We start from the raw sequence: 24,039 nt of genomic DNA, 5'->3' as shown, positions 1-24,039 counted from the left end.
TACCTACCGCATCCTGCAATCTGGGTAGTGAATGTCAGAGAAAGCATCTCTGAGAAAGAGTTGTTTAAACTGAGTTCAGATGGGGTGGGGTCAGGGGGACTCTGAAAGGCAGAAGACATGGCATGTGAGGGGCTCAGGGATGAGAAAGACCATAACAGTGTGGGCTTTTTGGGGAAATGAGGGAGGAAGAGGGACACCTGTGTGTCTAGAACACAGACTTTGCAGAGAGGAGCTCAAGGCGAGGTGACAACTACAAAGGGCCTTTTAAGAACTTAGTCATTTAAGGGCTTCCCTGGTGGCGCAGTGGTTGGGAGTCCGCCTGCCGATGCAGGGGACGCGGGTTTGTGCCCCGGTCCGGGAAGATCCCACGTGCCGCGGAGCGGCTGGGCCCGTGAGCCATGGCCGCTGAGCCTGCGCGTCCAGAGCCTGTGCTCCGCAACGGGAGAGGCCACAGCAGTGAGAGGCCTGCGTACCGCAAAAAAAAAAAAAAAAAAAAAAAAAAGCACTTAGTCACTTAAGCCCCAATGGCTGTGATGTGGACAGTGGCACTAGAGCCCACAGCTGGCCAAGAGTCACTGTAAGACTAACGAAGCTGTCCTCAAAGCCAACTTTTAGATTGCCTTGGTTTCCTCCCCTAGTTAGCCAAAGACGTGGGTTTATGCATAGTGTCTTCAATGTCCTGTACGTTGTTGATTCAAATCACGTTAGGAAGAAATCAGAAAACTGTCCTGCTATGCAAGTCTCATTTATAGAACATTTGAATGGCGGTGAATTCGATTACAGAACCCTTGGGTTCATCCCCTAAAAGATTTCAAAGAAAGGCTCCTAAAATTTCCCCCCTACACACATCTAAAAAAAAAAAAAAAACTTTCAGATGAATCCAATATCACCAGTAAGTTATAGTCAGCTTTTAGTAGATGATCCATTAAGAGGATAATATGGGGAGAACACCTGGGTGTGCAGTCAGGCCTTAGAACTTTTGGCCAAAGATGCCCAAGCAGATCCTTGATTTAGACAAAATATGCTCCACAGACTCTTAACTCAGACACAAAACCAGATTATTTTAGTTTGGGGAGAATCTGAGCATCTCTTTTCAATAAGAGCTATTTTTTAAGAAATCTCCATTTTAAAAACATTATACACAATGCACACACACGGTCTACCTGAAACATCCTGCGTTCTCATTGGAAATGACTTATTTTCTTCTCCTGAATTCTTCTAAAAATACACACAGTACTTCATTATCACCAGAAGGTTCTCTTGAGTCACTGTACATTTTTGGAGAAGCAGGCGTTCTGTGTAATGATGAACACCAGCTTTTCCAGTGCATTCCTACAGAGCCATGCAGTTATCAAGGGCATCTTAGAAATCATTTCCCTTGCTCGTGTTCTATGTTCCTCGCCCTTTCCCCACCATCTCAAACATCTCAGCTTCTAGCTTGTACTTAAGAAAGGGAATGGCTCAGGTCACCACTCTCTGCTAAGATGTCCCCACGGGGCACATGGACGGACTGTGTCACAACCCGAAAGGGGCTTCTGGGCTTCTATTTTCTTTTCCATAATGAGTTTCCTGCTTTTAGGGATAAGTGAATTGAGGAACAGGGACCTGTGTGCAGTAGAGATTTAGTGGAAAAGGGGTTCATAGACATAGACGCCAATTATTTTCAAATTATATGTATAACATATACATAACTTTATGCACGCATATATATATATATACCTGTGGCTATACACACACATATATTTACACACAACTTTACACACACGCACATATACCATGTTCCCCTTTAGGAAAATGAGGAAAACGAACCAGCCTTTTAAAATGTAGAAGTCATAGTAGATGAAAGCCCTCTGCTCAAAACCCTCTGAAAGCTCACATTTCACTCAAAATGAAGTTCAAAAGCTGGGACCTGCAAAGCTCCATATAATCTTTATGATTCCACCCCCGCCCCCAGTCTTACCAACCTCCTTTTCTACCATTTTCTTCTTACTTCATCAGAGCCACCCTGGATTCTTTGCTGTTCCTCTAACACATTCCTCCCACTCCTGCCTCAGGGCTTTTGCATGTGCTGTTCCCTCTGCCTGGCATGTTCTTTTCCCAGATAGCTGCTCGGCTCACTCCCTCAGCTCCCTGCCAAATATCATTTCTAACACACAGGTTTCCCTGACCACCCCTCTCACTCCCTTAGTTTTCCCTCCCAACCTTTTTGTCACCTAACACATGGTTTACATAGCATTTACTGCCTGTATCTACTCCATTCTAATGAATTCTCTGTGACAGCAGGAACCTTTTCTTATTCACCTTAGAGCTCCTGTGCCCAGAACAGTGTTGAGAGACTCTCAAATGTTTGTTGCATGAATGATGCTGGACTGATCCCATTGGACCAGACTGCTGCCAGTCACAAAGCTTTGAGCTGGGAGGGATATGGAGATGGCAACTCATCCATCACCCCTGCCAAGAGGGCAAGACCATGCCCGACACCACATACAGGTGAAGTCGTGCTCTGAAATCAACATCCCGAGAAACATCACAGTTAGGAACAGGCAGCTCAGACGAGAGCCAGCCACTGGCAAAGGGCCCTTTCAGCACAGCCTGTCGGGGAGGTTCTAGATGCCAGATCCTTACCAAGCTGGGCTGTGCGGTTCTCAGAGCTGCAGATGGGGCTGCAGGGCCCAGTGAGGAGAAGCAAGTGGGACTGGGGGACTGCATGCTCCTCTGTAGTGGGGTTTTTGCGTTTGGGATCTCTGTGGGCAGGCCAGCTAAAAACCCCTAGTAGAAAACCTAGAAATCAACTTCAGCCAACTACCTGCAGACCAGATGAAGCCTTCCAGACAAAGTCCATTGCGAAGTGGTACAGTCCAGTGGCCACAGTTGAAGCTCATAGGGCAGAATATGGCTGAGAGGAGGATAGCTCAGCCGCCTGGGCCCTAACTGACTGCCCACCGGGACCTCGTGGCAAGAGGAACAGCAGGTAGGCCACATGCACTGCTTCAGCTGAGCCTGATGCTCAAAGCAGGTCTCCTAGTCTGTATCTCTTCCCCCAGTTTTCTACCCCACCCAGCCCCAGCCCACCTCAAAGGGATGTGATTTTTATGTAGCCAAGGAACAGGCTTTACCCCACCCTTCAGAGTGAGAGATCCAGCAGATTTGCAGACAACAAATGCACAGCATCACCTTTCCACAAATGAGAGGAGAAGAAGAGGGATGGAGAGATGGAAACCAGGAAGGACCAATGGGAAGGGAAAGAAAAGCACCAGTAAAGAGGAAGGAAGGGTTTTATTCCCATCAGAGGGACAGAGGCAGATTCTGAATGTACAAGTATGAGAAGCAGAATTGGAAAAAGGGGACGAAAGAGACAGAACTGGGGGGAAGTGGAAGATCTCAGTAACCCCAGAGCCTGGTGCAGAAGAGGAATGAAGTGAGTCTGAGTAGAATGAATAGATTAATCGTATTAACACACTGACCTGACCTCAAAGGAGAAATGATAACACTCGCCCAGCACTTTGTAGGTTCTGGCTGCAGACAAGCACTTCCAGGCATTTCCTGTTTCACTGGGTCGTGAACCGGCTCCTATGAATCAAACTCTTTTCTTGCGGTGAAGGCTGACAATGAACTCCTCAATGAACTGTCCTGATTCAACACTGTCATATGGGGTGGAGGAAATCTACATGGGTCACCATCTATGGGGTCAAAGAAATAAATGAACAAATTATACCCTGCCTAGTGGTTGCCCCTCCATCACCTCCCACCTCCCCCAAGCCCTCACACAGCTCTGCTCTTTGCCCCTCGCTGTTATTCAGAAACGGGCCATTCACCTCTGGGTGGGTGCTCTGGCACTGAGCTTCTCCAGATAGGCTGAAAAAAAAGACCTTTTAGAAACTGTTGCATATTCTATGTCTTAAAACAGGTCTTTCAGCAGCAGATCTTCTATCTAAATTCACATATCTTGGAAAGCTGGAGTGGAAGACACAGCTTATTTTTCTTCTCCCCTCACCCTCAAGAAAGTCCTCCAACCACCTATGCACATGTGCTTCTGTTCTGCTCTTTCTTTTGTGGCTCTGCTTCCAGAGAGGATGCTGGGAATAATACAGATGTTCCCCTTGTATATAGTTTGCATAGCAATCGCTGCAGAAATAAATATTATGGGCTTGGCATGGCGGGATCTATGGACAGTGCCATAAGATAAATAAAAAAGGGAAACTGTGTAAGCTGTTTTTACTTTATTAGCTATAAAACCCAGGCTTAGGCAGGGATCAGAGAACCCAGCAGACATCATTCAACAAAAAGTGGCACATTCTTTTGCTCTGCTTTCCTTTTTTTTCCAAATGAGAACATCGCCACCTGGTGGGAATCTCCAAATCACCACCGGCAGTTTCTGAAACAACTGAGACAGAAACCCAAAACCTGAGCACAGAGGTCAGCGGCTGGCTGAAAGGAGGAACTGGGTATTAGAAGAGCACAGGTTTCAAATTACTTGCTGGCCTTGTAAAGTCTCTCGTATACAACTTGTTCCCAGGAGACCAAATCTCTTACAAATCTTTCTTTCTCTTCTGCAACTCTCGTCTTCCCTGATTGTGGTTTTCCGGGCCTTCCGGCTCTCCTTGCTACTAGGTACTCAGATTGAATCCATACCCACCTTCTCCAAGAGTCCACTGAGACCGCTCCAACCACGTTGGATTTCTCCCTCTTCCAACCTCCCAATGCACTTTGTGCCACAAAATACACTACTTGATAAAATAATCTGCTCATTGCTCCTGGGCTGTTTGAACTTTCTCCTCAACTAAGGTCTGAGTCCCTGGATCTCTTAAACATTTATGCCATGGTCTCCAACTGGAGGCCACAGAGACAACCCAGCCTGGAGATAGGTTGGGGTTTGACATTCACACAATGAAAACAAAAGCTGTTGTTTCAACATTGGGAGATTTCACATAAAAATTTGAATTTCTAGAATTTCTGTTAAAAAAGCTTAATTTCTGCTAGAGCTGGGCCCACATGAAAGAGGCATGTTTCTGTTTTTTTTCCACAGTCCCCACCGTACTTTGTTGTACCATTAATACCAGGTCTGAATTTCAGTTGCCATTTATCATTATGCTCGCTCTGAGTTTTTCTTATATCTGAGAAATATTTTTAGATCCATGTCTCTGTTAAATGTGGGGAAGTAAGTAGTAGCCCAATATGCAAAAGACAAAGGCAGAGGGCATATTTCTTTGGGATCTTATCTATGTAACGCACATACAATCCACTTTATTTATTTCTGGTATTTGTCTGACCCTTTGTGAGATTTGAATTTCTTAATCCTCGGTTTGCTATAAGAAGCTCTAGACCTCCCACCAGGGTTTTGCTCAATCCAGACGCTCTCCCTGCCAAGCCCTGCCCATGCTCTTCTCTCCCATTGCCTATAGATCAGAGACCGGTATATCTTCTTCTTTAAAGGATAAGAAAACCAGATATGGTTTTGCTTGAGCTCCATATGGTCTCTGTCACAACTACTCTACTGGTATAGCACAAAAGCATCTACAGATAACATGGAAACAAAGAGGCACAGCTGTGTGCCAATAAAACTTTATTCATATAAGCAGACAGCAGGCTACCAATCCCTGCAACAGGATATCTGACCATCGTACCATCCTCCTTTTGGCATCACTTCCTCCAGCCTTGGTCAGGCTCATCTGTGATAAGTTCTCAGTGAAATAACACTTTACTTCAAATCTTTCCTTCCCCACTAGGCTGAAAGCACCAAACTCCAAGAGCAGGGACTCCTGTATCTCCAGCGCTATCAGCAGAGTCCTATGATACACATAAGCGTAGCTAAAGAATGACCGTGAAGGACAGCAGGTGAACGCCATAACCAAGTCCAGAGTGCTCTGGCTGCATTGAGATTGAAGTCGGCTGCTTCTCTCTCCAGCAACAGATCTGACAGAAGCACTCCACAGCTGACATGGGACTTCCACTGCATCAGGGACCCAGGCTCCTTCTAACTTGTTCTGTCCCTTAAGAAACAGCTCCCAAGCCCAGCATCCAGGTGGCTGTACCAACTCCCACCATTGTGTTTGCACAAAAGAGCTTAAATTCTAGAGCACGTTTCTCAAAACATAGGTGAATATCAGTCGAAGTAACTAGAAGAAGTCGTTAGAGACTCTGCTACAACCATTTTTACTTCATTTACTCATTTGTACGTAAGTAAATTAGTTCTCCGTAAGGATTAGTTACTGTTAAAATCCCAAGCGTGCCGCTACTCCACACTTCTGCATTGTTGCTGCCTGGAATGCTCAAGGTTTCATATGACGCCCCTCCCAGAAACACACAAGCAGAACACCCCTCCTCCATCCTGTGATTGTTTTCATAGAAATTATTACCATCTGATATTTCTATTTGTTTGCCTCACATCTGTCTCACTAGAGTATAAGCTCCATGTGAACAGGAAAGGTCTGGTACTTAGTAGGCCTTCAGTAAATATTGGTCAATAAATGAATGACTTTTGTCATTATTTCACAGTGAGGAAGTTAAGAGAGGATTCTCATTTCTGTAGAATTTACGTAGAGAATTTAACATCCCAGATCACATCTTAGGAAGGTCTTTCTTGCCCAACAAAGGCTATTCTGTTTAGAGTAGCCTTTCCTTCCCATCCCTGCCACACTCTGTTTACCTGGCTTTACTTCTTCCATAGCAATAATCATACCTGACATGTTAATTGTTTGTTTATTTGAATATTTTCTGCCTTCTCCCTTAGAATATAACTCTGAGAGAACAGTGGCTTGGTTTTGTCTACCCTTGTTACCCTAGAAAATAGCCTGTCACAGTGACAGCTCCCAATAAAAACTATTCAATGAGTGAAACCATCCACCCACCCATCCAGCTTCCAACACTTAAAGTTCCCACAATGGGACATTCAAGGAGGTAGTGAGCTCACCATCACTGGAGACATCCAAATGGTGCCTGAACTACACTGACAGAGGTGTAGTAGAGATTAAGGTATTTGATGTATGAGAGCACTGAGAGGAGGTTTTCTGTCCTGAGGTCCATGGACAGCTGCATGAATAACCTCAGGGGGTCTGAGATCTTGTAGATTATCTCAGACTTTCATGTACCTGGCTGGATTGTTCCAAAGAGATAATTCTAGCAATGTTTGCTGACTATTCCTCAGATATTGTTGGAAATGCAGAGCACTCAGAGATGAACAAGTCCCTGCCTTTATGAAGGTTCAAGTCCAATAGGAACAACAGGTAGTAAAGAGTCCAAAAAGGTGAATGAGGTCCCTAAGAGGAGCACAGGGGTCACGGCAAGGGCCCTGCAACCAGTGGTCGGGGTCAAGGACGTGACTTGAGTCAAGGAAGTAACAAAGAATGATTTAGACTAGCTCAGGTGAAGTTGGAGATCAAAAAGGTTAAGAACCATTGTTCTAGAAGATTCCTTCCAAGAAAGAAGAGCACACAAGGAGTAGGGAAGACGCAGAACTGCCCAGTTCGGTAGATGATACCCACACTCTTCAGAGCAAACTCTCCTTGCTCTGAGAGACAGGAATAATCATTACCCGAAGAGCCAAAGCTTGACAACAATCAAGACACCAAACAGGGCTACAAGACAGCAGTGCCCGCGGAAATGCATCATTAGTGCTCAGTGCCACATCAATCTGTCCTTGTGAAAGTTAATGAGGACATGAAAATATCACAAGGAGACCTGAGCGCTGAGCGGCTAGAGCAGCCACATTATTATGCACCGTTCATAGCTAGACAGAAACAAAGCTGAGACCATTCTTTGCTGTTCCATGCGAGTGCAGGAGTTTCATTTGTATAGTGTCTCCAGAACCCCAGACCTGGAGAGCTTACCACTTGCTGAACAAACTCTCCAGCCCACAGGAAAGGCTTTGCAGGAGAGGACCCACCTCTTCCACTAGGTAGGACCCCATTGAGAAGGGTAGCTACGTGTGGACCTGCAAGGGCCCGTGGACACTCGGGGTCTTCTGTGAACTGTCCACTCTGTAGAGCCGACGAAGGTAGTGCCTACCAGCCCAGTGACTGTGGACAATTTAAATTCTACATCCCTCAAGTTTCTAATTGATTAAATGGATATAAGAACGTTACCTCCCCGCACAGAGTTGTGGTGACAAATAAGTCAGATGTTTTGAATGCATCATGTGAACTATTGCCAATCCTTCCCCCACCTCCTCAGCTTCTGAGTGAGCTCCGAAAGCACTGACTCTCTGGACTCTCTATAAAATATGTTTAACGTACTAGGCACATCTTATCCTGTAATCAGAACCAGCTACACAGTTGGTGGCGCCCACTGCAAAATCAAGCTGCAGGCCCCTTGTTCAAGAATTACTGAGAATTTCAGGATGGCCACAGCAGAGCATCCAGCCAAGCATGGAGCCCTTATAAGTGTGGGGTCCCAGTGACTGCACAGGTCACATATCCATGGAGCCAGCAGGTCAGTTATATCAACGTTAATTTTTATAAAATGGCCACAATTCCCACTACCCCTGTTTATAAACATCTTGATTTGGGGTCAGATTCTTTTTTGTCGATTATTTTATTCCACTCACAATACCTAGGGGATGTGCACTGTTAACCTCCCTGTTTTACAAATAAGGAAACCAGGTTTCAAGGGATGGAGTCCAGTTGAGTGAGTTGATGGAGGGAACATAGATTTGGGAATCTAGGTCTTTATGACTCTGAGGCTGTAACACTAGCAGGGGTCATTCTTGGCTTAACTAAATATTCAGATGCATAAGATCACCATTGGTCACACTTAGCCCCTCAGGGGGATGCAGGCCAGGAAAGACAGCAAGACAGGAGGACAGCATAAGTCATTCCTCTTCAGGTGGAGCAGACATTCCATGCAAGGGACATGCCCAGTGACAAGTCTTCACTCACAGGGGAACCCAAAGTTGGGGCTTCCCATCTGCTGGTGCTGGGGACCAGAAGAATGGCCAGGTGATGGGAGGCGGTCACTTTTAATTCGAATGGTCAGGTTAGGACACTGAGAAGTGTTCTTCTGAGCCGAGATCTTGACCAAAGTGAGGAAAATCACAGATGGAAATTGCTGGTGGAAGAGCAGTGAAGCAGAGGGGCCAGTGCAGAGGCCCCTGCCAGCGCCCAGCAAGGAGCAGAGTGACCAAGGGAGAGAGGACGTGAGGAAATAGAAGCTGGCGGCGGGGGGTGTCGGTGGCAGACCGCGTGGGAGTTTTTGAAGGCCACTCTGAGGACTTCGGCCTTTCCTCCAAGCTTGGCAGGAAAGGATATGTGATTGATGGGCAATAGCCACCATGAATACGGAAGTGAAGGCAACCTCTGCGTATCGATGTAATGACGGTGCATCCTTGGGTACATCTTCAGACGATCCCTGCCGGCCCACTAATTTATAGAAGGAGGAGTATGGTGGGTGGGTGATGCAATATGACCTTTATATTTCAGATCTGTGCTGGGAACAGTGGGTATTCCAGCACTTGATTCAAACCTACCCGTAAAAAATTGATTTGGCCGTTTCCATGCAGTGACGGAAAGGTGCACACACGCACGCGCACAGGGACAAGGGTGAGAACGTTCCTCTGGATACAAGATGAGCGTTGGAGATGAGCTGATTGACACACGGGTTTTTACTGCCAAGTATAAACCCTTCAGCTTTCAGGGGCTGGAAACCGACACCTTTCACAGATGTCACCTGCTCCACGATTCTGGACAAAAGAGGTGCCATCTGTACTTTCCTCCCCTAAGTCTTTTCCGTGCCGTTCCCCAAACCTGGATGGTCCATGGCACCCTGACCTGCCATTGCATGGCTCCCCCAACAAACTCACTCCTCTCCAGCAAGACTGTGGCCCCCACTTCTTGGTCCTCAGACATCCCCGCCTCATGGCTTTCACTCTCGCTCCTTCCCTTCTTAGCATGTTCCCAGATGCTAGAAGGCTGAGCCACTCGGTGCTTCTCAAAATCACCTTCTTTTGTGACCTTCCTTGACCACCCCACTTAAAATTAAAAGGCCCCACCCAGAACTCCCTATACCCCTCCCTGCTTGGCTTTCTTAGCAGCAACTATCAACAGCTGGCCAAATATAAATATCACCAAATATTACGTATTCTTTACTTCCCTCAACTAGACTGTGAGCCCCATGAGGGCAGAGAATCTTGTCTGTTTTATTCACCACCATCTCCAACGTCTCAAGCACATAATAACACTTATTATTAGCATGCGCTGAATGGCCGAGTAAGTGAACCAGTGAGCAGCTGTCGGGAGCCCTGCTCATACAGCTTTGCCTCTTCTGCGCTGCATCACAGCATCCACTCTCCGGCAGGAAATTATAGCGAGAGGCCTGTTCAATAGTTCCTTGGGATAGTTCCTTGAAATGGGGGCACCAGGGGCTTCTACACAACGAGATGGGACAGGCAGGCTTCCGGTACGCCGGGATGATCGGGAACATTGACCTTGCACCTCTGGCCTCTCAACCTCTCCCACACGGGGTTAAGCAGCTGGAGAAAAATCACTTCAGTGTATTAGTTCTTCATATTTCCTAGCATCTAACATGAAGCTGGACACGTACCAAGGTCGTTAGTCACATTTGAGGAATGAAAAGTAAACGCATGAAAGAGTGTATGTATATGTGTTACTCTGGGCTTTTTTTGACTGAGAGAATACATACAATCATTCAATCAATTATTATTCCCTGCTCCCCTGGAGAAGTTCAGCTTGAAGCAGAAGAGCACGCTGAGAAGAGCTGAAATGGAAGACACGACAGGGAGCTTATTTGGGGGATTTGGGCATTCTTAGCGTCCCTGAATTATTTGTATACATAGTTAAATAATGTGTTGGTTATGTGTGAAACTTCCAGCTATCAGATCTCTTAAAGTAAGTGCCCTGTGCACTGCTGGCCACATCCTAGACATCATCTGATCACAGGCCAAATAAGAAAAGGAATATGCAGTCACCAGGACGGTCCCATGAAGATCTAAACCAGGCTGCTGTGACACGGGAGAGTGGAGACTTGGCAATTGTTGGGTTAATGTGCTACACACCAACAAGGCTTCAGTGGAATTGTTCCTGCTCTGGGTGGAATGCCTCTCTGGGACTCCTGAACCAGGCAGGGAGCAAAGAGGTTGAGAATGGGCACATTTGATAGAAGAGGGAATGAAATCTTGAGTCTCTTGTCTCCTGGAGAAAAGAAGCGCCGCTATTTCTTACATAGAATCTGAATACGTTAATACAAGGGAAATCTCCTCTTCTCTGCAGGCAACTTTGCATTAGGATATTTTCTTATCACAGGAGGATCTATCCTATGTTTGTCAAAAATTCACTTGGTATGTTCTTCTGCCTGCAGTTGAAAACAATAAAAGCACTCCTTTGCATCAAATATTTGCATACACATTATATTGGGCACTTTTATAACGTACTACAGAATCTTCAGTGTGCACAGTATATTATAATGGGGAAATACACATTTTTCCATTAACCGATTGCTTTTTTCACAGATGGATCTGTGAGGGAGTTACAAGAAGGCAAAAGGAAAACAAAAAAAGAGAAAAAGATAAAAATCCCTGCAACCAAAAAATAAACCAGGTCTGAAATTCTGACAGCTTCTTCCAGTGAAAAGTGGTTAAACGGGTCTTTGAATTATCCTACCCTACACTGCTGTCTGATCGTTGTGCTTAGAGAATGAGTTTTACAGACACTTATACAGAACAAAATCATTAGAGAAGAGATAATGGGACACCACAGTAATGATTGTGGGAAGCTGCACTGGGCCTTAATTAAATTCAAGTGAAAAGCACTGTTCTTTTGCAAAAGGTAGATGGATCCCATCTCGAGAAGAAGCCTCTTTCATAATCCCAATGTTCCGTACAGCAAGAAAGAAGATAACAGTGGACCGTGTCCTAGGCTTGGAGCTCACAGCCAAGGGCAAGGGAATTAAAAACAGAATTGAGTACCAGATATTGGGGTTCCTATGCATCAATTCCTATAATCCTCTAAAGATAACTACCCTACGGACAGTGCCTGCTACATTGTGGGCCTTCAAATCACTGCTGAATAAATGTATGAATCAATCAATTTTATAAAACTGGTACCAGGAGAAATTAAGAAATTTGCCTAAAATCACACTGGGGTTCAAAGCCAGTTCTGTTGGACCCAGAAGCCTTTCCAGTGCCCCTTGTTTCTTCTGTTGAATGGGGGCATGTTTCTGTATCCAGAGAAGGAAGATTCTGGAATGGAAAATGAGCAGGAAGCAATGAGACCAGTTCCTTTTTGAGATGAGGAGGTATCCCAGGCCACACAATGACTTTCATGGGCCAATAAATACTTTTGCCTTCCTGGGCCCCTTCCTCCATAAAATGGTATTAAAAACTACATTATACGACTGGGTTTGTATGAAGACCAATATAATCCAAATTGGATTTTTTCTTCTGATTTTAAAAGAAAGTAAAAGATTTTTATGGGCCTCTAAGAGAATCATGGGTCCCAGGCACCGCACCTACTGTTGTCTTACGGAGACCGCAGCCCTGACAGCATCACGTAAAAACTCCGTCAACTAGAAACATTGCACACACAAAAATTTTATAGTGAGTCCACATCCCTGCAAGGTTTTGATGCTCGCAACATTTACCAAACACTATTGAAATCAGTACCTAACAGGTCAGTTAGGATCATGGTTCACTACCCATGCTAGAGACCCTCAAGTAGGAATTTTTCACATGAAATAAGTCCAGACAAGGGCAGTCCTTATACAAGGGCTGGTCCAGCTACTCACGGGGAGTCATAAAGGACCCTACTCCTTCTCGTTTCCTCTCTGACATCCTTACCAAGTGTCTTTGCTCCTCGTGGAAGCAAGATGACTTCTCCACCTCCAGCCATCCCATCTACATTCCAGGCAAGATGAAGAAGAAAGTGCCAAGGATGAGGGATAAAAGTCTTTGCCTTAGAAGCTTTGTTTTATGGGGGAAAGGAAGCCTCCTGTGGGCTGGAATTGGGTCCCATGACATTCCAGAGAATCTGGAAAAGTAAGTATTTTCAAGTAGAATCACTGCCTCCCCCAAAGGGTTGTTAGTAAGGAGAAAGGTTTAGTATAGAAAAAAATGGAGCTTGAGTGGGCAATCAGCAGTGTCTGCTTCAACAGCCCTAATTCCTATAAAACAAAATGACTCCCTGGTCCCAGTGCGTGACCAAATCTTTGAAAATACTACCCAGTTCAGGAAAGTTTCAGCTCAGCAGAAAACCGGGCGAGTTCTCTGGTTTTCACCAGAATTCGATAATCCAGGCCACTCTGCCCTCTGTTAACACTCGAGCAAAATAGACATAATAGCATACTGTCGATCAGCTAACATGTCTACAGTAACCACCTCCCCAGGCTGTATTTATTTTTAATAAATGTCTTATTTCCCAGTACAAGACACTGGAGTTGTCTTTCTAGGCCAATAAAAATAGGTGTGTCACTCGCATCTACTTTTTCCTGGCTGGATCTTACCTGCTTGCTAAATTTTAGCTCAAGTGCTGTTCTCTCAATAAAATCTTGCTGTTTGCAGCACAGGTGGCTGCAAATGCCTCTCGGTGCTCTCCGGGCCCAGGGATCCAAAATTCACCTTATCGGCTCCCCTCCTACCGGACAGTGAGATACATTGAACCCTCGCTACTGAGCACAATTCTTGGTCATTAAGGTACACAGTTAGTGTTTGTGAACAAAACGTGAACATGACTCAACAAAATATTCAGCTGTTCTGCTGGGGTAGGATTAGGGTGACCAACTGCCCAGGTTGGCCTGGGACTCGGGGCTTCCCTGGACACTGGACTTTCTGTGCTAACACCAGGAAAGTCCAGGCCAGCCAGAGGAGCTGGCCATGGTGAGTACAGTACCCATGCAGCACTGGCTTAGAGCCGACTGGAAATAATATCATCATTATTAACAAAAACATTTATTGAGTGATAACACTGTACCAGGCCCTCTCTTAACAGTTTACCTGTATTATTTTGTCCTCACAAGAACTCTAAGAGGAAGGGACTAATGTTATTCCCATTTTACAGATAAGGAAAGAGAGGTGCAAACTTTAAATCGCTGAGCCAAGGATATACAGTTAGAAGCAGCAGAGGTGGACTCGAGCCCAGGCAGCCTGGCTCTAAAACCCAAGCCCCTGCCTCACCCGGATCCTTCTGAAGACGTCGGGCCCTGTGAGCTGAGGCCCATTTACTTGTTCAGGCTGTTGCATCGCTGATGTGCATGAGAACTTCCATCTTATAGCTGGAGGAGAAGGAAGAAATTTGTGGGCAGAGGCGTTTTATCCAATGCAAACCAGGAGGCAGTTTTACCCCCAGAAGACACTTGGCAGTGACTCTAAAAGCACCTCACATCTGAAGCATTTTTTACAATTTCCAAAGAGTTTTCATACCTATGACTTCATTTGGTCTTAACCAAACGGACAGAAGAATTGTTGCTGTTATTTTGTTGATGAGGATGTTGAGTCACCTCTGCGTTCCAGCTATTTCTGGAGCTTTTCCAGCTCTTACTCTTTTATAGTAGCCTGCAAAGCATTTTTAAAAGTTATTATTATTTTTTTAACTTTAATAGCCTGCCCTATTGATTTCAGATTTGCCTAGTGAATCATCACAATCACATAAACCAGTTCTTTCCTGGATCTCTTTCTTATTTTTTTTAAATAAATTTATTTTATTTATTTATTTTTGGCTGCACTGGGTCTTCATTGCTGCGCGCGGGCTTTCTCTAGTTGCAGCAAGCGGGGGCTACTCCTCGTTGTGGTGCGCGGGCTTCTCATTGCAGTGGCTTCTCTTGTTGTGGAGCACAGGTTCCAGGCACACGGGCTTCCGTAGTTGTGGCACGTGGGCTCAGTAGTTGTGGCGCGCAGGCTCCAGAGCGCAGGCTCAGCAACTGTGGCGCACGGGCTTAGCTGCACCGCGGCATGTGGGATCTTCCCAGACCAGGGCTCAAACCCACATTCCCTGCATTGGCAGGCGGGCTCTCAATCACTGCACCACCAGGGAAGCCCTTAGAAGTTATTTTTATTGTTACCTCTGCTTCAGGAATCAGAGCATAGAGAGGTGGAATGACTTGTGCAGAGTAAAACAACTACACAATAATCGAGCGAGGCCTCCCAGCCCAAAATTCTTTCCTCCTACACATCAGCTCCTAAAGCGGGGTCCTCGGAACCCCAATCCTGAAAGATGCTCCAGAGAAAAGAGTTACATTCGTTGTAAGCTACATGTTTAATACTTGCAGTACCCTAATTGGAAATCTGCATTCTAGGAGTTGTAAGTTGGCTAAAAAAAAGAAAAACAAAACAAAAGCCAAACAACAGAAAAGCACATTCACCAAACTCCCTCAACTCCAGAAGTGGCTTCAGCTACCTTTCCATCTGGTCAACACCAAAAGCTTGGCTAATTAGCAGAATGGGTGTTAGAAGTGGATTTTCTTGGTGAATAAACGGGTGTTCAAGCACATACGGAATCACCGAAAACACTGAACATTCCCACCCCTTTCAGGATTAGGGATGAGGCTCCTGTGGGCCCAAGAACCTTCCTCTGGAAAAATGGTCCCGCACAGGCTTCGCAATCTTAACTGTTCCTCTTTTCAGTGGATAGCTATGGGACTCCTCCACCCCACTAGACCCTTAGCTGAATCTGCTGCTGGACTACTGTCCCATCTGCCTCAAGGAAATCTTCACCACATCTCCAGTGAGAACACATGAAAGTACCGGGGGGCCACCAATCTGGCCACACCCCTGTTTTTATACCTCCTGGCTAGTAAGCGTTAGCATGTTTCTAGACGTTTGGTACAGCCGCACTGCAGACAACTACCCGATGGCCCTCTGGGGGGTGAGAAGACCTGCCCTCACCTGCCTCTAATCGCTGGAAACGGCTGATGCAGAAACAGCCACCACCAGCCAAACTGGTTTAAGACATGTCACAATAAAAAGCTCTGCATCTTATGTTATAAAGATAAGTAAATAAAAGGTAATATGCATAAAGGAAAAAAACAAACAAGCAAAAACACCCTCTGCATCCTATAGCCCGCCCTTGGTTATTACATTACATTTACTAAATGTAAGGTGCCAAGAAGTTTGCAAAGTAAAGAAACTGGTTTGAGGTAACATTTACCAAAACTTCACTTAAGGATAAACCTTTTTTTTTTTTTTTGCCCAGGAACTTGAGTTGGCCTCTCATAGGCCGCCCTGGGGAATCCTGGTCTAGCAGTATCTGACCCCCCCCCCCCCATCGCTGCTGCTGACATTTCCCCCAGCAAAAGGAAAGAACCAGAATTAGACACTGGGCTTTTATGCCTTCAGAGCCGACTTTTTCCTATTGTTCTCGGCTCTTTCTTCCTTCTCCAAGTAAATCACAGGATCATCAGAAACCCCATTGAAGCCTCTGTAGGACCGCACTGTGATCTTTATCTTCAAAGCCATCCAGCTAGGCCTCTTGCTTGAAATTTGCATGACAGCTAAAGCAAAATAAATTTGGGGGCTGGCTTCCTTTGATAACCAAATGTTTCTCTTTCTTTCTTTGTTCTGTAGGGACAGCTTTAAAAGGAATTCAGTGATGAGGAAAATAATTCTACACTATTTAGTTCTGGGCAGTCACCGTGACTGGAGCATTCGCTTAAAATAGGAACTGCGTGGCTTGTCTTCAATAGAGGTCAATTATTAAAAGGCTGGACTGGAAGGTTTAAAAGGTGAGCAGGGGTCCTGGGTGGAAGCCACATGTGGAAGCAGGAAAGAGGCAGAAAAACTCAGCTGGAACCTAATCCTCAGCCCCACTCAGCTTGCTTTCTCTTCAAGAAGCACCTTCTGCACAGGACCGGCCACAGAGCTGGTGAGACCCAGTGTACAATTAAAGTGTGAGCCTCTGTGTTCAAAAAGCAAGAAAGAAGTGCCGCTCAAGGAACTAAAATGTAACCTGTTTTCCTTTCTTCCTTATTCTCTCTGTTGGTCACTGTTTCTTTTTTTTTTTTAACATCTTTATTGGAATATAATTGCTTTACAATGGTGTGTTAGTTTCTGCTGTATCACAGAGTGCATCAGCTATACATATACATTTATCCCCATATCCCCTCCCTCTTGCATCTCCCTCCCTCCCACCCTCCCTATCCCACCTCTCTAAGTGGTCACAAAGTGCCGAGCTGATCTCCCTGTGCTATGTGGCTGCTTCCCACTAGCTGTTTTACATTTGCTAGTGCATATATGTCAATGCCACTCTCTCACTTCGTCCCCAGTCCTCAAGTCCATTCTCTACATCTGCACCTTTCTTCTTGTCCTGCCCCTAGGTTCTTAAGAACCTTTTTTTTTAGATTCCATATATATGTGTTAGTATTTCTCTTTCTAACTTCACTTTGTATGACAGATTCTGCGTCCATCCACCTCACTACAAATAACTCAATTTCGTTTCCTTTTACAGCTGAGTAATATTCCATTGTATATATGTGCCACATCTTCTTTATCCATTCATCTGTCAGTGGACACTTAGGTTGCTTCCATGTCCTGGCTATTGTAAATAGAACTGCCATGAACACTGTGGTACATGACTCTTTTTGAATTATGGTTTTCTCAGGGTATATGCCCAGTACTGGGATTGCTGGGTCGTATGGTAGTTCTATTTGTAGTTTTTTAAGGAACCTCCATACTGTTCTCCATAGTGGCTGTATCAATTTACATTCCCACCAACAGTGCAAAAGGGTTCCCTTTTCTCCACACCCTCTCAAGCATCTATTGTTTGTACATTTTTTGATGACGGCCATTCAGACGGGTGTGAGGTGACACCTCATTGTAGTTTTGATTTGCATTTCTCTAATGATTAGTGATGTTGAGCATCCTTTCATGTGTTTGTTGGCAATCTGTATATCTTCTTCGGAGGAACATCTGTTTAGGTCTTCTGCCCATTTTTGGATTGGGTTGTTTGTTTTTTTGATATTGAGCTGCATGAGCTGCTTGTATATTCTGGAGATTAATCCTTTGTCAGTTGCTTCATTTGCAAATATTTTCTCCCATTCTGAGGGTTGTCTTTTCCTCTTGGTTATGATTTCCTTTGCTGTGCAAAAGGTTTTAAGTTTCATTAGGTCCCATTTGTTTATTTTTGTTTTTATTTCCATTTCTTTAGGATGTGGGTCAAAAGGGATCTTGCTGTGATTTATGTCACAGAGTGTTCTGTCTATGTTTTCCTCTAAGAGTTTTATAGTGTCTGGCCTTACATTTAGGTCTTTAATCCATTTTGAGTTTTTGTGTATGGTGTTAGGCAGGTGTTAGGCAGTTTTCCCAGCACCAACTTATTGAAGAGGCTGTCTTTTCTCCATTGTATATTCTTGCCTCCTTTATCAAAAATAAGGTGACCATATGTGCATGGGTTTATTTCTGGGCTTTCTATCCTGTTCCATTGATCTATATTTCTGTTTTTGTGCCAGTACCACACTGTCTTGATTACTGTAGCTTTGTAGTATAGTCTGAAGTCCAGGAGCCTGATTCCTCCTCCAGCTCCGTTTTTCTTTCTCAAGATTGCTTTGGCTATTCAGAGTCTTTTGTGTTTCCATACAAATTGTGTCATTGTGTTTCTTATCTGCTATTAATCTCTTAAGAAAAATCAAGATTTTAAATTAGCACAGACTTTACTGGTCATCTTTTACATCAATCATGCCATGTCCATTTTTAATGCTAATATAAGAACATTCAATTCATGTGCTGAATCACCAAAATTACACACCTCGTATTCCTTAGCTCATATATGCATATGCATTTTGTTCTTGTCAGAACAGGAGAAAAGCTGCACAAAAACTAACACACTTGTTTTTATTTCACTTCTTGACACATGGACATTCTACCAACACCCTTTAGCTTGGCCTTTCTGATGAATGAGAAAGGATTGAAAGGAAAAGGAACTGTGGGTTTTCCCAGCTTTCCTTTTCCTTCTATGACAGAGGGGAGGACCATGTGTAAGAAAGGATATGATGGACTTCCTCGGTTGGTTGTGTTTCATAGACCACCACTACCTTCCTTCTGCATTTGAAGCAAGTTCTGGTTCAAAGGGAAAGCATCTTGGGCTGTCAAGGCCCCTGCTTACTCCATGATGGATATGACACCCTTGTGTTGTACTTGCTTTGGGGATCCCTGAACTCCCATGCATCCTGGGGCCTCAGGAATTCTGTGTTTATGGGGCACGACGAATGCTATGTACAAACACAGCATCAGGGAGCAGCGAGTAGATGCATACTGCAGGCACCTCCTCTGCTCATACGCATGCTCCATTGTCCTAATGGGACTTTACTTACTAACACAAGTTCAAAGACAAAAGTATGAAGGATTTCAAGATGGCCCCAGCAGAGCCAAATGTGGGGCCTTGTGAGCATGGAGTCCTTGTGTGACTGCATGGATTTTGCACCCATGAAACCAGCCCTGCTGTGTGTACGTGTGTACTAGATACAGAACCAGGGGCTTAAATCTGAGAGCCCATATCTGAGGGCTGTTGCACAGCAGGAGAATATAACGGGGAGCAGAGCTTCTCACATTTTCTCTGTTCACAGTGCGTTTCCTAGCTCAGTAAGTTTTCCATAATACCCTTAGGCCAAGAGAAATATTTAGTAGTTCCATTTTTTTTTTAACATCTTTATTGGAGTATAATTGCTTTACTCCAATTAGTTTGTTAGTTTCTGCTAACATTAGTGTGTTAGTTTCTGCTTTATAACAAAGTGACTCAGCTATACATATACATATATCCCCATATCTCCTCCCTCTTCCATCTCCCTCCCTCCCACCCTCCCTATTCCCACCCCTCTAGGTGGTCACAAAGCACCAAGCTGATCTTCCTGTGCTATGTGGCTGCTTCCCACTAGCTATCTATTTTACATTTGGTAGTGTATGTATGTCCATGCCACTCTCACTTCATCCCAGCTTACCCTTCCCTCTCCCTGTGTCCTTAAGTCCATTTTCTACGTCTGCGTCTTTATTCCTGTCCTGCCGCTAGTAGTTCCATTTATTAAGCTGTTTGGTCCAAGCCATTTAAGCTGTCCTAACAAATTAGGAACCATTAAAAAATACACCTGAATCAAAAGAAAATCTATTTTTAATTTTATTCTTAACCACAATTGCTTGCTAAGGGGATGTGTGTGTCTATAGGACACTGAAGTTCCTCAAATCTGGGAATCAGACTGGACACCCACTGCCACCCTCATTTACTGGTCCACACCTATTTTTCACACAGTACTTTTGCTTCTTATTGCCAAAAACCCAGTTTCACAAAAATGATATCATAGAAATGAATTTAATGTGATCTAATGTTGAAATTGAACAGCCTCCAGCCAGCAGTTCCCAAAGGTTCAATAGACGTTGAATTTCACTGTTTGCGGCACAGCACCTCTGTGAACTCACTGTGGCGCCCTGGGCACCTCAGCACGTAGTGTGGGAACCACAAGTGTAGAAGTAAAGCACGTGGGCTCTGGAGTCATCGCCTGCACGGGGATGGTGTAAGGATTATGCTTGGCACACACAGGAGTTCCAGAAAAGTTAGGGCTCCCCGGCACGGAGCCACGTTAACGGAGGTATTTTATTTGGTGCTGGGGGGACAAAGCTTAGCCAGTTAGATACAGCTCCTGCCCTCAGGGAGCTTGAGAAGCATGGAGAAGGCAGACAATGCAATAAGCACATGAACATGTCACTATAAACAGTAATTAGTGCTACGCAGGAACCGCTCTGAGTACTTTAAAAGCTTATAACTGGCAGCTTCGTCTGGTCTGGGGGGTCCCAGGAAGGAACTCAGAGCCTGGTGTTTTAATTAATGTCTAAAGAAAGTGTTGGTTTTGCAAGAGTAGAAGAAAATAAGGTTTTTCCAGGCAAAAGGAACAGCAGAAAAATGACCCCTGCAGTGAGAGGGTGCAGGCCCCGCTCAGGGGAGGGCTAAGCATTCCCTTCCACCAAGAACATTCATTTCACAAGTGATGCTGAGGACGAGCGACGCCTGCAGGACCAGGGTCCCCAGAGGATCAGCTGGTTCCGGAAGGCCCGGATCGTACAGAGCAGGACTCTGCAGACCTTGCCTGTAGAGGGCACGCGGCCCCGGACACCACCACTCAACTCTGCAGTTGTTGTGCAAAAGCAACCACAGGTAACAAACAAATGGGCATGGCTGTGTTTGAATACAACTTTGACGAAAGCAGGGATAGGCTGGCTTTGGCCAGCATTTACAGACCCTTGCTACAGAAGCCTTCCACGTGTGCCTCATTAGGTAGGCCAAAGGAGGGTAGCTACCTACTGAAAAAAGCAAAGCTAGTGCTGGGCCTCCTAGGGTTTCCAATGGAAAAAAAGTAAATAAACACAACATGTAAACACAGCAGAGAGACAACAAAGACGAGCAGTCACCGTCCGGTCAAAACTCAGAGCAAAAATAGTAATCCTTACCCTTCTCCGACATCTTTAAATCCACCCAAGCAACCTCTGCTCTTCAGTACAGGAGGGGACTGCATCATTACCAAAGGCCAAAGATAATAACATCAAGGAGGAAAGCACTCCGGGGGAAGGGTGGGCGGGGGAAGCCTGATTGGCTAGTGGCTGAGCGCCGGGTCATTAAAAACGGCAGCTGGGTATCCGGCTCTCTGCTTCACCTGGCGCGCTCTTTGCAGTCTGTGCTCTGCTTTCCTGAGCAGCTTCTGGCTGGCTTTTTCCTATTAAAAACAACAGTGCGAGAAGCGCTTGCACTTTAGGCATCTCCGAGAAACAAAGAAGGTCAAACTGAGTCTCCTTATTAGTTGTTATGGCAACAAAGTATTGCAGAGGCACGGGAAACGCCACTATAGACCTCACTGCCTGAGCTTTAGTCACAACACAGCTCCCCTTCCTGGGTGTAAGCACCCGCCCCTGCGGAATCTCACTGGTACCCTCAGCCGGGCCGCATCCCAGCTCCGCCTGCTGACTTCCCCGAAGGCATCTTGTTTAAGAATACCTTGCTGACTGCCTCCAGGTAACAAATCTCACCTGATGGGAATTCTCTCCATTTCAATCTCCTCAAGGTTTCTTCAAACGGGATTTATACCTCCTGCATTGGAATTACCTAGAGATGCTGATTGAAAATATAGATTCATGAGCTCCACCCCAGACCAGCTAAATAAGTTATCTTTTGCCAACATTTGATAACTACAAGCTCAGAGAGTAGAATGTGGGCAGCGGTATTTTCTTTAGCACAAATGTAGGCAAATGATTATCACCTGCTCTTGCCTTGGCTGACCCAAATCCCTATAGGTTGAGCCAAAAGCTCTCTTTGAAATCAGCCAGCACTGACTTTCATCAGAGGATGAGCAGCTTGACCTCCAACATTTAATCAAAAGAACTTAAAATTTCAGTATGAATGAGAAGTACTGAGTTTGTGTGGAAATCTCAAAATGGATTTACTTTTTCTGGGACTGAAAGGAAAAATTTTTGTTAATGGTACAGTATTCCCCTCTGCAAAGGTCAAGATTGCCCCCCCCCAAAAAATCATAAAATATCTCTTTATGTAAATGTACGTTCTCCTTAGTTTTTTCTATCTCCTGCACAATTGGCTTAAGCACTTTGAGGTCATGGATAAGGCACTGTGAAGGAAGGTACACTGCTGGTTATATTCACACCGTATTTTTAGCAACTAACACACAGCCTGGAATACCCAGAGACAAGACAATACTTGGTAAATGAATAAACGAATCACAGAAACCCAAGCAGTCTTTCGTGGAAAGCATTTTAATAACTACTGCATCATGCTGCCTTAAATTGGGTAAAAGGTCTTTTTAGCGCCGGCTACAATACGCACGCAAAGGGGAAGACAAAACCACACCTTCTGCCAAAAAATAGTCACTTTTCTCAGTATATAATTAAAACAGAAACAACTACGTCTAAGTGAATCCTGCCGCTTAACCTCTAGGTTTGTTTATTCGCAAGGTTGGTGCAAGTGCTTGAGAATTCAGTTTGGTTTGTGTACAAATCCACCACAGCTTTGAAATGTTCCCCTTTCTCACACTTGGATATTCACCACTGACGTTAGGGATTAGAAAAAGAAAACTCAAAACCACTTCAAATCACTATTTCTCTTATTTAAGGCCAGAAATTAAAGTGTTTAAATTTCTCACGGTTTCTACCAAAAACCTGAAACTGATAAAAGACAGTACTTGGTGTTCTTACAATCTAGAGTAGGGAGGGGTTGTCAAGTACGGTGTGGGCGAATCCAGCCTGTGGCTTGTTTTTGTAAATAAAGTTTTACTGGCACATAGCCATGCCTCTCCTTTAAGTATTATTGTCTATGGCTCTTTTTTGCAATACAGTAGGAACAGTGACACCATATGACCCCCAGAGCCTAAAATATTTATATTCTGGCCCTTTAAAGAAAAAGTTTGCTGCCCTCCTAAGGCAGCATGTGTAAGGGATTTTACACAGCAGTCTCTGGAATCAGATTGCCTGGGTTCAAATGTGTCTACCATTTAGTAGCTGTTAACATAATCAAACAGGAAGGCCATTAGACTGGGGTGATCCTAATGCCTTGATAGCCTACATGAGCAAAGCAAAACGTAAGCCAGAGTCAGTGCATGAAAATCCGAGAAAATGAAACTTAGGAACGACCAACCACAAACAGCCAACTAGCCTTTCCCAGATAAGGCAACCACTAGAGTCAAATAATTGCCTTGCTTTGCTTCCAAGTCTTCTCTGTAAAAACCTCCTGTTCATGGAGCACCTCTAACTACTTTTGGTTGGGCGCTGCCTGATCCAGAGATGGATACTCAAACTCTTTTCATCTGCCTCAGTTTACCTTTTAACAGAGCTAAGAGATCTTGGGCATATTTTTAGATTATTTAAGCTCCTTAAGGCTCAGTTTCTCATCTGTTAAATGGGAACAGTAGTTATACTTACCTCATGGAGCTGTTGTGGGGATTAAGTAAGATAACACAAGTAAAGCTCTAAGAATAGCGGAGACAATAAACAGAAGCTGTTGGGCTGACCTAATAGCACTCTAACTCCTTTCTGTCAATATGTCTCTTTTCTGAGAAGTCCTAAAAGAGGCTCTGGTTTGTCGTTAACTACATTCAGCAACATTTCTTCACACACTCATTAGC

The 24,039-nt window shown here is 44.7% G+C and overlaps 1 protein-coding gene across 1 annotated transcript in view; it reads right to left on the bottom strand.

The window, feature by feature from the left end:
• Positions 1–646: 646 nt before the first annotated feature.
• The window catches only part of DOK5 (docking protein 5), a 164,021-nt gene continuing 140,628 nt past the window's right edge, over positions 647–24,039 (bottom strand). The window contains exon 8 of the mRNA XM_022597744.2: positions 647–3,680. Coding sequence (XP_022453452.1) covers positions 3,571–3,680 — 110 coding nt within the window. The 3' untranslated portion in view covers positions 647–3,570. The remainder of the gene's footprint in view (positions 3,681–24,039) is intronic.

This window comes from Delphinapterus leucas, chromosome 15 (assembly GCF_059928025.1).
Source record: "Delphinapterus leucas isolate spDelLeu-1000000601 "Yukka" chromosome 15, BTC_Dleu_Yukka2, whole genome shotgun sequence".
Lineage (NCBI taxonomy): Eukaryota > Metazoa > Chordata > Mammalia > Artiodactyla > Monodontidae > Delphinapterus > Delphinapterus leucas.
Note: the sequence above shows the minus strand (reverse complement) of the source record. Positions and strands in the feature narration are given on the sequence as shown.